Source organism: Perca fluviatilis, chromosome 7 (assembly GCF_010015445.1).
Source record: "Perca fluviatilis chromosome 7, GENO_Pfluv_1.0, whole genome shotgun sequence".
NCBI lineage: Eukaryota > Metazoa > Chordata > Actinopteri > Perciformes > Percidae > Perca > Perca fluviatilis.
In genome coordinates, this window is record NC_053118.1 from 17,413,425 (window position 1) to 17,429,664 (window position 16,240).

A 16,240-nucleotide genomic window follows, 5' to 3' on the forward strand; every position below is an offset into this window, starting at 1 on the left:
TTGTTGACACACAACACCTCTAGAAGCTATGGTCATATTTGAGCAATATTATAGCTGAACGACACACTGAGCTTCAAGTCGTGAATTATCTAAATGTCAGTGCATGTCCGATAGGCAGGCGGCATGTGTGCTTGAGTGCAACAAGTGTGATTATGCATGAAATTGAAAACTCTGCTATAGCCACGTGCTCATTTTTCTATGCTGCATGCTCCACTTCTGAAAAATTAGTAATAATATGCAGTGATCTGTGTCCTGGAACAAACAATATGGTTACGATTCATGAGGAAACTCTTTCAGTACAACGTGGAACAAGCTCACAGCTAAACTGATGACTGCTGAATAAATATTGTCTGTAGTTAATGTTGTCTAACAGACTCGAACATGTGTACAGGCGTGCTGAGAAACGCACAAGTGGGAAATCACAGTCCAATTACAGCACTTTGGATTTGGCAAGCTGCCGCATCACACGGTTCTCTTTCGCTCCATCTGTCTTTCTCACTTCTGTTCCTTAACACCTTCTTCCTTCCCACTTCTTTATTCATCAGAGAAAATTCAGGAACACATTGTCACAGTAGGCTGCTTCCACCTCCTCTCACACCTCTGACATGGACACGCATGGGCAACTTCAGCGCTGCGGCTAAAACTGGGCGACGCCTGACTGAGGACAAATTGATGTTTTAATCAAAATGACAAAATTGGCAAAGGAATTAACAAACCCTCAAAGGACAAACTACTGTTTGCATGTTTTAACCCATTTATAAGAAATCATATGTAATTTCCATTATTGCCAAAGCATAGAGGACGTTTTTCACATTGATTTCACACCTCGCAGGCAGGCTTTGGTTTCCATTATATTTCAGTACGGTATGAAAATCCACTCACACAAACTTGCTAATGCTATACCTTACTCTTCCTTTCCTTCTCATGGCATCAGTTTGACTCACTGTTTTGTGTTCTGCCCTGGCTAGTCTATATCCTTGACATTCAACTTCCGGGATTGCTCCGCTGCCACCGGAAAATCCACCGGATTTCACTCATTTAGGCCGGATATCCGTTGCCTTGGGCTTCCTTTGTGTTTGCATTTTAAACTCCGGTTAATTTATGAGGACTATGGTTAACCTTTTCTCAGATCTCTGCAGGGTAAATCCATCTGTCCAATCTGAGTTTTATGTTGCACGACTAAAACAACTTTTAAACGTACACATGTTCCACCAAAACAAGAACCTTTCGAGCCTATTTTGCAGCGGCACCGTGGCTTTTCTCCGGTGCTTAGCACCGCCCAAGACGATTGTGATTGGTTTAAAGAAATGCCAATAAACCAGAGCACGTTTTCCTCCCATCCCCAAATGCAATGTGGAGTAGCCAGACTCTCCTCCAGCGCGCTTTGGAGGAGGGTTTGGCAAAGCGAGACTATGCCCTGGCTGACACAGTAATCAGTGTCGTCTGAGTCAGAAGCCAGTGAAGCTCCGCTAAATTCTCCTGTCCTGTCTCGTCTGGGCACAAATACTATGCCCATTAGTTAGCTAGACTGAAGATCGCTAAACTGCCTGGCTATTATCGCTGAGCCAGAGAGGAGGGGAACAACTTGGAATGTTGTGTTTACAAGCTGTAAAGGACAAATCCTACTCATTCTGCCTTTAAATATCCATGTCTGCAAGTCAAGGGTCTGAGAAAATGTGCCAAAGATATGCTTTCCACATCCTCATAAAACAAAAGCACTTTTCTCCTCGAGGACTACTCTGTGCAGTGTGTGTGTGTTAGCACACGCACACCTAAATGTCTAACGATGCACATGTGTGTTCTGCACGCACAATGCACGGACTGTCTTTCCTGTGGGTAATTCACATCACAAGTCCCCGGCGGGTCATTTTGCCCTGCAGCAGGCCTGTGCTGTGCAGAAAAGGTGGAGGTTTCTCATCAGCCGGCCAGGCCGCCTGGGGGCATCACTCGGACTCGGCTGGTCGCTCTCTACTTGGTCGGGAGACGCCAGGCTACAAATGACGGTGTCCAGGGGTCTGATTGCACAACGAGAAAGGCAGGGCTGCAGCTGCTGCTACTGAAGTGTCAGCCATGATTGCTATCAGAGGGTCCGCTGCTCATTTTGGTTTGCATGAAGCTGCTGGCCAGCCATTCAGACGCCACTTGTCACGTACACACACACACCAAAGCCGTACCTTAGCATAGTTTGTAGTCTTGATGAACCATTGTGTGAGCAGCTTCTGCTCCACCAGGGCGCCAGACCTCCAGGAGCGACCATTTTCATCCACCTGCTCATCAGCCAGCACTGTCTGATCAACAGGGTCCCAGTTCACCACAGCCTGGAGAACACACACACACACACACATATGGTTAAAATGAAAGAGCAGAGCTTAGGAAGTAGCATGGATTTAATAGACAGACCAAAGGCTTATTTCAAGGTTGTCCCATTTCATTAAACATAATAAAAGGGCTTCTACCAAGCTCTCCTCCGAGTAATGGGTGAGCTGCTTCAATCAACCGCCAGCGACCTCAAACCTAAACCAATCATATTATTTCTTTCAAAAGAAAACCAGGATAAGCACTTTAGTGAAAAGGCCATTCCTACCTCTTTCTGATATGCCAGTCCTGCTTCAAAGAGCTTGATAAAGAGATACTGCGTCCACCTGTAGTAGTCTGGAAGGCAAGTGGTTACTTCCTGTCAGGAAAAAGCCAGAGTAATGTCAGCAGTGTGTGGTGTGACGCACACACACACACACAAGAGGGCAAACAAGACCTAAAACCTGCCAAAGTCTCTGTTTGAAGATCAGTTCTTCTTCAGTTACGACTCACCCGGTCCCAGTTGAAGCAAAGGCCGAGGCTGTCCAGCTGCTCCCGCATGGACTGGATATTACTGAGGAGACGACATAGAACAGCAACGTTAAGGTACAGTATGCATTAACAAAGAACGCTCAGATGAACAGATGCGATATATCAGGTACCTTTTAGTCCACTCCTCTGGGTCGAGACCTCTCTCAATGGCTGCATTTTCGGCTGGAAGTCCAAAAGCATCCCAACCCATCGGATTCAACACCTGTGGGTGCAGTTAGGAGCTCTGTATTAGTGGTTAAACCATTTGTGTTCAACAGCGATTTCGATGGATTCATTTTAAGTAACTTAACATGCAAAAATACCAAAGATTCTCTGTTTTCAGCTTCTTAAATGTGAAGATTTCCTGCTTTCCTGTTTTTCTTATCATTGCAAATTAAATATGTTGGCAAAAAAGCTATTTCGACATTTCATAGACTAATGATCAAATGGAAAAATAACTGAAAGATTAACCCTGTTTCAAGTCCATTTTAAGTTCACAACAGTGTTTACAGCACTGTCTACTTAAATTTAAATATCAGCTCCACGTTTCAAGACACTGTATGAAAATACTAAAAAATAATTGAAAAAAGTACCTAAATATTGTTAAAATTACATCTACTCCTTCTCCCTCATTGAAAAGTCCAGAATCTATGAATATGCAAATATTTTTCTTTTCAGAAGTTTATCTGCTGGACACAAGATGTCTCCTTCTTCACTGAAAAGTCTGTTCTCAGTGTGTATGTATGTACTTGAGGCTTAAAGTTGCATGTTGGACCATGACTGGCTGCCAAACTATTGTGATGTCACTAAATCAGACTCTTACATACACATATTAATGTGTAATGTCTCTGCTGTGACCTCGACTCCATTACATATCGTGGTTAATGCACGATACTAACCACAGACTAACCACAATTTTCAAGGGTTAGGCTTAGAATGGAAGATCAGGATGTGACAGCTTTATTCTCGCAAATACCTAGTATAATGCCTAGTAAGCTGTTTTACACACAACTTTCTAAACAACATCACAATCTACTGTCACCTGCCCACTCTGTCTGCTTTCTCCCTCTATCCTTTTGTACTTTGTATCCACATCGCCATCTAGCATACGCCCTCCTTAATGTAAATGCTTATCGACTAAAGACGAGGTCTCTTTCACTCATCTCTTTTTCCCTTTAGTGCTTCGGCTGTGATTTTCTGCTCACTGGGAAAGAAACGACATGAAAGCACAGGAGTGGAAGGCGTGAGTAAAGTAGAAGAGAAGCAGAGTGACAAGGAGTCGAGGACTGGAGAGGATCATCGCACGGCCTCTAACGGGTCTGATGTTTCACACAAATCGGTATCCTTGGTAACTGCATGGGCCTCATTTGTAAAGCCGAGTGCTGGATGGTATTAGGCTTTAAGAGCGCTCAGCACAGCAGACCACTGAGACTGCTCAGGAGGAGAGTGAGGCACAAGCCAAAGATAACCAATCAGAAAAAAAACATGCGCCTCATTAGGATGGATACGCTACTATGTTGTATTCGTTGTCTACTCTCTCTCATGTATGTATGTATGTATGTATGTATGTATGTATGTATGTATGTATGTATGTGTGTATATATATATATATATATATATATATATATATATATATATATATATATATATATATATATATATATATAGTGAGACAGTATTCATGAGGGGATGTTACAGGGACCGGCTGTGATGGGCAGGCTGCGTTAGTGAGCTCAATCCTCAAAGTTCAAAGACGGCGGCAAATTATCTTTTCACTGCTAATAGCTTCAGCTCCACTTATCATTATGTCCACACAAAGCGTGTGAATGCTAGTCCAACTCTTCACCAACTTGTTATCATTGAGACTCACAGTACATTTCAGAGCTTGAGTGACAAGAGGCAGTGAAAGACAGATGTGGGAGTCAGTGTAGGCACATTTTATGACTGTCCACTGTAATGTGGAGCAAGTCAGTGCCGAGCTGAGACAGATACACCGCAGCTCTAGGCCCCTCACGCCGACAACAACAGGGAGTGTTTGGTGACTGATTTTGTAAATAAGACGCCACTCTGCAACAGCACGTGCAAGTGTCCACCCACACAGTTCCAGCTAGAAGCTTTACTGCATCTGTGGTAGCTTTTGAAATGCAACTCCAGCCTTTGTCTTCTCATCACACTTATCGATTCTAACCAGACTCTGGGAATTGCTTCAATATTCAACTCTTATGTATTGTTATTTTACACAGGAGCCCATGTGCACAAGCAACTACAGAGCAAAGGACAATAAGTTAGAGAGCATGACATAGTAGATAGTTATTATATTATTTACATCTATGTGTATATACTGTAAAGGTTTCTTTTACCTAAATTATGAAGAGAGATTTTCTCATTTACTGTAGCTTTAGTAGTATCTAGCCATGCAAATAGCTGTGGTTTAGAGGAATAGTTTGACATTTTGGGAAACGCACATTCACTTTTATGAGAAGATTGATACCACTCTCATGTCTGTACAGTAAATAATAAGCTATTGCTGGGAGGTGGTTAGCTTACTATAAAGACTGGAAACAGCCTGACTATGCCAGATTATTTATACACAGTACTCTTTGGTTTTTGCACCGATTAAACAAACCAGTTATTGGTGAGCTTTAGAGATGCTGGTAAGTGGATTTAGTCATCTTTGGAAAAAGTCAAGCTAGCTGTTTCCCCCGTTTCCAGTCTTTATGATAGGCTAAGCTAACCGTCTCTTGGCTCCATCTTCATATTTACCGTACAGACGTGACAGTACAATCTCTTCATATAACTCGCAGCAAGAAAGCGAATAAGCGTATTTCCCAACATGTTGAACAATTTCTTTAATTTTGAAAAAAATGTCTGAGGTTTCTGCCTCCAAACCAAAACATTGAAGGTAAATGGGATTCAGTTTGTCCTTTTCACAACATTGAAAAATAGGAACAGCAATGTCTTTCTAGAATCAGAGTACCCATTACTTTGGATTATCCACAGACCCCGCTGTCATTGGCTTTCATAAGTACTACTTCAGTATTCCAAAAAAAAAAAAGAAAAAAAAAAGAGGACCTTCTGTACAGTTTTGTGCTCTTCCAGCCCCTGGCAGAGCCTTTGTGAGCCGTGGACACTTTTTTGAACTATTTATACAGTAGAAAGTAGTCCCCTTCTCATTTTAGAGTGATTCAATTACAGAATGCACATTCTGCCAGTGAACTCATTAGAAACGCTATCATTAAGTCATTGATGAGTATTTACATGATGTAGAACAACACGAACACTGAGTCTGGGTATACAAAATTCTTATATATGATTTTTTTTTTTAAGCAGTTTCACACATGAAATACCCATTAAAAGCCAGAAAATAGCTTTAGGGTGTGACAATTGACACAATGTACCTTCCTTAATTAACTAGTGAATAGAGAAGATGTGTGCATACAGCGGAACAAGGTTCGCTTTCTGACAGATGCTGAGGTAAAGTACACTACTGGGCAGGAAGGAGTTTCCAGTCATGTGAAACTAGTTTTTCGGGGAGAGACCAGACAGAAGCACAAAGGAAAATCCAGCAGGAAAAGCAAAAGGAGGGGTTTGTCATACACCAGCTTCTCGTCAGGCTAAGGACAGGGATGGATAACGTGGGGACAAAGACTAACCAAAGAACTGAACATAGGTTGTCACCGTCATGTCAGAAGGTGTGTGTAACTGCAGTCTGACAGAAACTGGTCACAGCTTCTTCAACAGCAGCTGTTTACTAGACCTAAACAGATTGTCCAAGTGCCATGAATATTTTCAGCTCACAGAGGATCATGGAATCATTCAATCTGAGTAAAAACACCCAAAATCAGTGGTTTCAATGTTTTTACCCAGCAACATAAAAGGATGACACATCTAATAATTATCTCTTTGTAGCAGAAAAACATGTTCATAAGAGGAAAAATGGAGTGTCTTTATAAAAACATTTATGAAAAATTACCCAAAACGTAAGTACAAATTACACAAATCATTTCTACTAAAGAAACATGCAAATATGCACTGTATAGGCAGATATCAATAGAGCACAGAAGAAGTACAACGAGCACAGAGAAATCTAATTACGTACTCCCAGGACAGTGTGAACCTTGTCGTGTAATTGAAAGATAGTGGTGCCAGGAGGTATTATTATGCTACTAATGGTACTTATGTTCTGCTTGCACAGTGCACATAATATAATGTACTATCTATAACATTAATATGAGTAAGGATATATGCAGCATCACAGTTCAGTGCAAACAGAGGCTTCAGCAGGGTAAACAGAGCTGATATTAATGATATTCTTCATAAACTGTTGTATACACGGAGGGATGTAGAGCAGGAATAAACAGATGAGATTTGGGTAACAGTGCAAGTGTGTGAAAGCAGATATCACTACTGTATAATGTTATGTACCAAATACGGAGATCTCCATTATCTCTAAAGGAAACACTCTCCTGTTCCTGTACAGAAAGGTAGTTCGCCAGTAATATCATGGAAACAGTCACAATCTAATCATTAGAAAACCATTTAACCCAGACAGGAAAGAAGATCTCTCACAATTATGGCAGTTTGCTACAATAAAATATGCTCCTTAAGTGCCTCTGAGGATGAGACATTCTTTGTGATTTTAGAAGAAGAGTAGAAGAGTCAGTAGAGTATAATGTATGTCTTAACAAAAACAGGGACAGTTAAGCCACAGAAAAGGCCTTGTGGTGAGGGGCTGATAACAAACAATAGAGCAAACCCAGGCATACCTTAATATTTAAAAGCTTTGCGTCATAATTGGCTAAATCTCAAAGAGTAGCCACCTATTGTGAGACATACATGTTCAAGAACAGATGAGTCAATATTTGTGACTGTACTGTACTTTGGTTAATTTAGAAACTGGAAATGACTCTTACACTTGTGATATCACTGATTAGAAATCTCTATAGACAATAAATGGTAAATTAGATCTGTTGATCCATAATATATCCGTGAGTTTTTACATCCAAATAGGACCTCCACTTAGCAGCTGAATGCACCATTCATTAAACCAGCCCTTGGTTTTTCATGTGGTTTTACAGTATTATCATACATTCCACATTTTTGACTGCTAAGTGAATTATTAAAATGCCTTTAACATTTAATCTCTTTTCTAATGAGAGGAGGCTATTGGTAACATTTGGACATTAACGATGGCTCTGTTGCATTCCACTGTCCCAGTAGAAGTAGGCTGTGACAGTTTCAGTGAGCCAGCATTCACAATACCAGGACCCTGAAACTGAAGCAGCTAAATGGAATTCAGCCATCATTCATTTTCTTATTTACACCTGTGCTTTTCCTACTGTGACATGTCAAAATGTCTTCCATCAAAAAGGCCTTTTGTACTTTCTGTTCTAAGCACTTAAGCCAAAATAATTAAACGTTCTCAACTTATTTTACATATAATGCCAGTGCATAGTGTGTTGACCTTGTTTGTAGCAGGGAGGATAGTAGGAAATGATAAAAACCCATTTACTAAAAACAGACATACCTGATGGCCTCTCATTCTCTGGAAGTGGCCGATGGTGTCACTGATGGTATACACTCGCACGTGGCCCATGTGCAGTCGCCCCGAGGGGTACGGAAACATGGAGAGGACATAAAACTTCTTCCTGTTGGAACTCTGGGAAAACAACAGTCAACATAATGTACAGAGCTGTAAGAAAACCTTATGGGATGTGGAAAAGACCGTAAAACTTGACTTTAATCCTGAGAGACTATAACAACAGTGCACAGGTTCTTTCCTCCATCATCAGTCTGGCTTTTTGAGTGAGTCTTGTATTAAAGACGCTGCATTAACCTGACGAGGTCAAGGCAGGAATAATAACTCATCACATACAGAGCCCGAGCACTGACTGACTTCGGTATGAGGCTCTAACAGCATCTGATTACAGTGTCAGAACACGAAATGCGGCAGCGTTGATTATGGATGGATTACACTCACAACACGGTTACCACGGCAACACAGTAAGTACTGGTTACACCCGGCTATACATGATTACAGGAAACCTGAGTCATGAATTTTGCAATAAATTAATTAGGGACCAGGGCTGTCATGAATGCACTTGATCACTGTCAGCCTGTCCCAGACAGCTGCACGGTCGGACCATTAGGGTAATAATCAGCCGGCGCTCCGGGACTCAAGGGCCAGTAATAGCTGGGAATCATGTGGAAGGATGCTTAATGACCTATTAATCAATTAATCTTAAAGAAAAGTCTAAAGGGGTTTCCACTGTATACATATACAGATTTTTCAATTTCAATATTTATTTTCACCCATTCAACAGTATTGACAGCTGTGTGATGTTGAAAAGGGGGGCAGATCAAAAGGCCAGCACACAAAAAAAAACTTACTACACGCACATAAGGATCCTGGTTCTAATCACATTTGGGATATGATGTTTACATTGAAAAAAAAATGGTTATTCATATCCCTGTACACACGATGATAACAGTCCCCAGGTTTCTGATTGTCTGTGTGCAGGTGTGTCTTGATTCCTCAACATGTGTCAGCCACTCCTTTCTGTACTGAAGACATGTTTTGGTTCCTGGCTGCCTGACCTCTGCTGCATGTAGCTCGACAAAAAAATGAATCTACAACCATTTTGAAAACCTCATAATCGTTTAAGTCATTCCTTTTGGCAGAAATGCTTAACATTTGGTGATTCCAGTTCAAATATCAGGATTTGCTGCTTTTTTTTGTTGCATGCCAGACAATGATCAAGAACCTGGATAAGGTGCTCACATGCAACAGTAGTCAGGTTTCTATCAGAGTATCTATCCAAGTTTCTCAAAACTGGGATAAGGGCTTATCCAGGTTTCTGAAACCAGTATATGATGTTTACACACACACACACACACACACACACACACACACACACACACACACACACACACACACACACACACACACACACACACACACACACACACACACACACACACACACACACACACACAATTCAGATCATGATTTATTTGGATGATCATGATGTCACAAGGCTAAACACTGTAAGAAAAAGTAAAGGCCTCCTTACCTCCTCCAGTGCATCCTTCCGCCACTGTGCCATAATTCGTGGGTGCCACCATTCTTCCACTCTGCGTCGGGTCTCTGTTTTATAATCCTTCTCCCATACTCCCGTCTCACTGAACAGGGTGCGGGTGCTGGGGGACCGGAGGCGGGCTCTTGGGTTCAGGAGAGTAGCATTGATTTGGCCAGAGCGGGCAACACCCAGTGGATACAGAGCCAGCCTTCTCACTGACACCTGCATGGTTCTGTCACCTAAAACAGGGACACACAGTAAACTGGCAGGCAGATGGACAGGGTGGTGGTGCTGTTGGTAAGTTAATATAATAATCTAGAGGTGGGTTATCTACTCTACACCATCAGAGTCACTTGTAACTGTATGCCTGGACAAAATGAATCAATCATTATAAAATAAATGGCCAACTATTTAGATAATTGATGTATCGTTTATGTTGCAACATTTCAAAACATTAGTTGATTTTAGCTTCTCAAATGTGAGGATTTGCTGCTTTTCTCCTTTTTATATTTATATATATTTATCTGTAAATTGAATATTTGGGGATTTGGGGCGGTTAGTCCCAAAAAAATAAATAAACAAGTAATGTAGCACATTATTTGCTGGCATCCTATGGATTAAAATTTCAATTGATAAATTGTAAAAAGTATTCAGCAGACTGTCTCAGCACTAAATTAATTATCAAAGCTACGAACTGTGCTCCACTGTCATACATTACACACAAACCTAAACTTGATTTGATTAAAACTGTCTGGGAATCAACAGAATTGTCAAATTGACATGATACAATTCCACTGAAAGCATAAAAAAAAAAAATGGAATTACAATAATACGGAATCATCGTCCACCACTAAGTTACTGTATTTTCAAGTTCGTTTTGCGGTGTCTCATCAGACATCAGGACCACTGTGATTCACCATTATCACTTTCAAGTTTCCATTCAGAATCTTTAAACTTGAGAGATAGATTTTGCATTCATGCTTTTTACAAGAGTTTCCACCCAAAGAAAAACAACACACAGGGTAAAAAGGCTAAATGAAAACAAGATGACACTCCTTTAACTTTAACATTCAGCACAATATGGGTTCAGACGTTTAGACTATGGGAATGAACAGAACATGTGATTCCACTTGTTGGGAACAGAGCGACTGACAGCTCTGCAGCTCACCGCCTGATTTTCTCTCACATTCTGTGTTTTTAGCACCGCGTCACTCACACAACAGTCTGACTTTGTGAAATAAGAGGTTTATTCAGCGTGATGTTATTATGCTCTGCTCTGGATGGCCGTTCTCCGCCTGCCTGCTCAGATGTGAGAATTACATTTTCAGTCAACTGATTTACAATAATTCACCGATGTATTTGCTTTTTATCTGCCCTGCAGTTTGATACACTTTTTTTTTTGCATTGCAGGATGTTAACTGCTCTAACAGCCTTAGGACATCACCTGGATGGACGTTCCTGCTTCCAGAACATGTTTGTAATTACTTGTAGGTAGAAAGGATTAAATGCTGCATTACAGGAATGGCAAAATCAGGATTATTCAGAAGATTTCTGGATAATAAATGTCTCATTTTAGTACTACAATTAACAGCTAAAAAATTTACTGTGGGCTACTTCAAAAGTAGTTTTACTCTCTATGCATGAGCACAGCAGTGTGGCTGGACTTCCCGATCTATGGCTTGATGTAGGTCAGACAGTCAACTGTATGTAAGAAAAAACAATTTGACCTACATTTGTCTTTTATGCAACACACACACACACACACTCACACTCACACACACAGTATCCAAGGTAACCTATAAGATATCAGTACAGTCTCTGCCTCCTTGGCAGCAGAGGATAGCTGCTGCTAGCCTGACCCGTCAAGAGAATATTTTCACAGCAATGACGCATCTGGATCTCAGACAGCGAGACCTTTATAGCTGCTGAGTGGAAGAAGTGATAACGCCTGACACCAGAGATAAAAATGGAAATGAGGTAAATAAAAAATTTGGACTGTTTATCTAAAGCTGTGGGAGAGTCATCATCAAAAAGGTTATGTGATAATGTTATGAAAATACAAGATTGCTGTAGAGAATTAGCTCAGTGCAGAGGCTGGGAAGTAAATTTAATTAATTATTAAGAGAGTGGCCTGCGTGGTTAAATCAGTAAAAGCTGAAATTAAATCATTTTCATGAGCAGATCAAAAGACACATCATCAAAGAGGATTCCAGCAACGAAACAGCACACAGTTTGAAAGAAAGGAGTGTCACTCAAACTCATGAAACCTTCCACATCATTTAGTAAGAATCTGACCAGCCTGAAGAATTTAGTGTCCAGGTTGGACAAATCTTTTGGGAATAACTCTCCTCTCCTCTCCTCTCCTCTCCGACACCCACCTGCTGTGGTAATATGTTTTTTTCACTAAATTCTCTTGAGTATAACCTAAGCATCGCAGCAGCCAACGCTTCTCCCTCAGGCTGGAGCTGGGAGAGCAGAGCACTCAAGGTTGTGTGCATCTCTGAAGGTGCAATTGAGTGGGCTGAGGCGAGAGACTGAGAAAATGTTTCTATGGTGACTACGCTCAACCATTCGGGTGTCTCCTATAAAGAAAACTTCTGCAAACAACAAGCTGGTTCACTACAGCAGATGAAGGCACTGCTGAACCTCTGTATTATTAGCGGCCATGTCTAAAGCCTGGTATTGTACTTTAATACTTTTTGGTCACCAACTGAAATATGTCAAAAACTGTCATGTACTGACAGTTGGAATTGATATTCAGTCAAATTCTTGGTGTTGCTAAATTAACTTTAATATTATATAATATAATTTTGCTCATTTTAGACTATTCTATTCAGGCAAAAAATATTGTATGGCTGCATTGTATTAAGACAACATTAAACACTAATTCAAGTTGTATTTTGATAAATAGAAAGAGGGATTTGGAGAAAAACCTTTGTATTTTCCTCTACATTTTCACAAGTATGGTTTTGGTATCAGTACAAAAAAGGTGATGACAAATGATATTTGTGCCGAGCTGGGCAATATAATGAGGTAGGCCTACTGTGATATCCTAATATGTGACTAATGTTATTGTCTGGGATTTTGGTTATTGTCATTTTGTAAAAGAGCTTAAAATGTTGCTTTTTTAGACCGTTCTAATTGAGTGAAAGTGAAATCAGTCATGAATGCCTGTATAGCACATAAGTTCAAGGTCAAGTTTCTCAAGTTTCTCAAATTACAAATATGAATTGTTTTAAAGAACAAATATGTTTACATATATATTTATACTTTCTACAATGTTCTGACATTTTAAAGACCATATATAACATATAAAGAAAAGTAATCAACAGAGAGTGAAAATAATTGTTAGTTGCAGCCCTAATGAATACCACCTGAAGGCACCAATGGTCATCACGGCAATATCAATGTTGACATATTTAGTCCAAAATATTGGTATATTTGGTTTTCTCAAAATAGCCCAGTCCTCTTCCACAGCCCACTGTTAGGACTGGACACCTAGTTCATGTAATTGTTTACTGTTAATTAATGTAACTCTCACTCATGATAATACTGTAAATGCTGTGACCAAAACTGCAGTTTTAAATAAAACTGACCTGTTATCATGATAACAGTTTTATTTTAAATGAGGTGTAAAGTATTTAAGGGCAACTCACTTCTTCTTCACATCTTACCACGTGACCATCAATGAAATGCAAAGTAGATTTAACTTCTCAACACTTGATTTTAACGTTAGGTCCTCAACACGCTCTTTTGATTTACAGGGAAACACTTTGGTTAAATAGCCTTTATGCTAGCATGACATTGATTTAATTATAAATGTATACTGCAGGTCTCTCCACACAGCAGAGCAGCCGGTCCTCTGTGAGCTGCAAATAAAAGGTCTTAAGACTTTAATTCTCTGCGTGTTGTAACGTTAGGTTGTAACGTTAGGTCATATTTCCTGGTGAACCCTCAGTCTGTCTGCTGCTTGCACTCACATGAAGATGAAACAGAGGGAGGCTACATTTTAGAAAAAACATCAGTTTAAAGGTTCTTACTGTTTTATTTCCAGGTCCTTTATTTCGGCGTTATGGTCGTAATGACATAATTCCAATATTCCATGTCATGAATGTCATAGCCAGCTTTTAGATATACTATAAATGACCTGTTTCTCTGGATCACGACTTCGCCATAGGCGCCGCCATCTTGGATTCAAATCAACTTTATCAACACGGTGTACGTCGACAAAACCCATTTCGTTAAAAAAATATATATATAGATGAGATGCGTTTTATGAAAACCTTGCTTATGTAACACTATTGTGTCTACTTTACCTCTACATTTTCAACTTCTTGATTTTGCATACATAAACTGTGTGTGTGTGTGTGTGTGTGTGTGTGTGTGTGTGTGTGTGTGTGTGTGTGTGTGTGTGTGTGTGTGTGTGTGTGTGTGTGTGTGTGTGTGTGTGTGTTAGGGTGACCAGATGAGAATGGGTCAAATTCGGGACGAGACTGGAGGGGGGTGGGGGTGTAACAATGAATTATTTGTATTCACAAACTCAACTGTCTGCCTTGTAAACCCGAAAATGCAAATAAAAAATCATGAAAATGATGAACTCAAGTGATGACGGGAGCTGCATGCTGCAGGACGACTCAATTAAAAACCGCCAAGAACAGTTTTTAATGTTCAATCAGACTAGAACTACTCCAGAGTCTGCTCTTGAGACTTTGCTCTAATTTTCGGAACAATTAGGGCAGGATTCGGGATTCGGGACAACTGCTTGGATTTCGGGACTGTCCCGAATTTTTCGGGACGTCTGGTCACCCTGGTGTGTGTGTGTGTGTGTGTGTGTGCGTGCGTGCGCGCGTGCGTGCATAAATGTTTGATTGCCAGAGCGTCATCATTGATTTCACTGAGTGGTAGCTCAGCCTTATACCTTAGCAACCCTGTAATCTCGTCCTGTTATCTATTATTTTTCATTAAAATCCAATCTAATTTTGATTCCAGTAAAATTACTGCCCCCCAGATACAGAGAATTGTTTTCCAGCTAAAATAACTTGAACATGCAAATTTGACAGGACAAATTACATCTATTGTCAAGAGTCTCATTTTCATTTGTTATTCTGTTTAATGGTGCCATTATAATGAACCATTTATTAAAAGGTTAATGGGTTTAACTATTGGCTTTTATAATGATAAATAGATTATTTACTGATGATTTACAGATCAGTTATTAATACGAACTACATTTGGGTTGCCAGATTGTGAAGAATCTCAATGGTGTCCTTCCTATTAGGTAACATTGCAGCAGTTACATGTTTTTTTTTCTTATTGATGAACTTTAAAGCAGTAGTAAAAATCAGTCATTAATAAAGCAATTTGTTTACACTTAACCTCTTTATAAAGGGTGCCTTATAAGAAGCATTATTTAAAATGCAAAGTACACACCATGGATGTATTATATACACACTAGTTTCAATGACATTTTCTGTTTTACATCAAACCTTTACTTTATCTTTCATCTAGGGCAGTGGAAATAGATTTAAAACTATTTTTAAGTGCAACTTTCTTGTTTAACCACTGGTTTGTTGTTTTAAAGTTTCTTTTATCGTTTGGGGTCAAATGTACATCATTTATTTTTGTATTAACCAATGTAAATCAATTCAAATCATAGTCCCACTGTAAGGAGAACATGACTGAAATAATTCCATGACACAAATTTACTGCCAGCAGCACTACAAAGGCTTTCAATATACGTGATTTTTGAGAGGAGCACTATTTCTTTGATGCCAACTTCCAGCATAAAGTGATTGCTGACTGAGAGAGCACCACCACTCCCTCTCATCTTCATCACATAGCAGAGGGGTTCTGAAGAGGAAGATGAGGAGGAGGCAGTGCCTTATCAGAGCCTCTGTTCTACGAGCGCTCCCCGTGGCTCTCACCTTTGATCTGACGTGCAGAGGGAAGCAGTGAAGGAGGGAAGAAGCCAGAGTCGGCGAGGGAAGAGAGGAGGAGGGTGGGGTATCATTAGCAGGAGAATCGAGTTCCTCAACCTGACGTCAGAGAGCTAAACCTTGGGCTCTGCTCTGGCCTGCTGCCGTCGTACGTCAGAGTTAAGTGGGCGCCTCTGCTCCGGGCACAACAGGATGTAGCTGAAGAGGAGGAATGAAGGAGGGAAATGGGTTTTTGACACAGTTGAGACACTAACTCTCATACAGCTAAAGATCTGTCTGCAGATACAGAGGGTGGCTCCCGGAGGAATTAATCTAATATTCACTTCCTCATCATTACACTATTTCACATGAGGACTGCAGATGCTGGTGAATGGTCTTTTATCATTTGTTCAGAATTGA

At 40.3% G+C, this 16,240-nt stretch overlaps 1 protein-coding gene across 2 annotated transcripts in view; it reads right to left on the reverse strand.

The window, feature by feature from the left end:
• lars2 (leucyl-tRNA synthetase 2, mitochondrial) overlaps positions 1-14,098 on the reverse strand; it is a 31,801-nt gene extending 17,703 nt beyond the window's left edge. For both annotated transcript variants that reach the window (XR_005639872.1, XM_039806866.1), the window contains exons 1-7: positions 13,946-14,098; positions 9,900-10,144; positions 8,354-8,485; positions 2,958-3,049; positions 2,809-2,869; positions 2,585-2,674; positions 2,175-2,318 (exon numbers count right to left, since the gene is read on the reverse strand). Coding sequence is in view for 1 of the 2 variants with exons in the window: in XM_039806866.1 (XP_039662800.1) it covers positions 2,175-2,318; positions 2,585-2,674; positions 2,809-2,869; positions 2,958-3,049; positions 8,354-8,485; positions 9,900-10,133 (753 nt within the window). In the remaining variant the exon portion in view is untranslated. The remainder of the gene's footprint in view (positions 1-2,174; positions 2,319-2,584; positions 2,675-2,808; positions 2,870-2,957; positions 3,050-8,353; positions 8,486-9,899; positions 10,145-13,945) is intronic.
• Between the last annotated feature and the right edge of the window lie 2,142 nt (positions 14,099-16,240).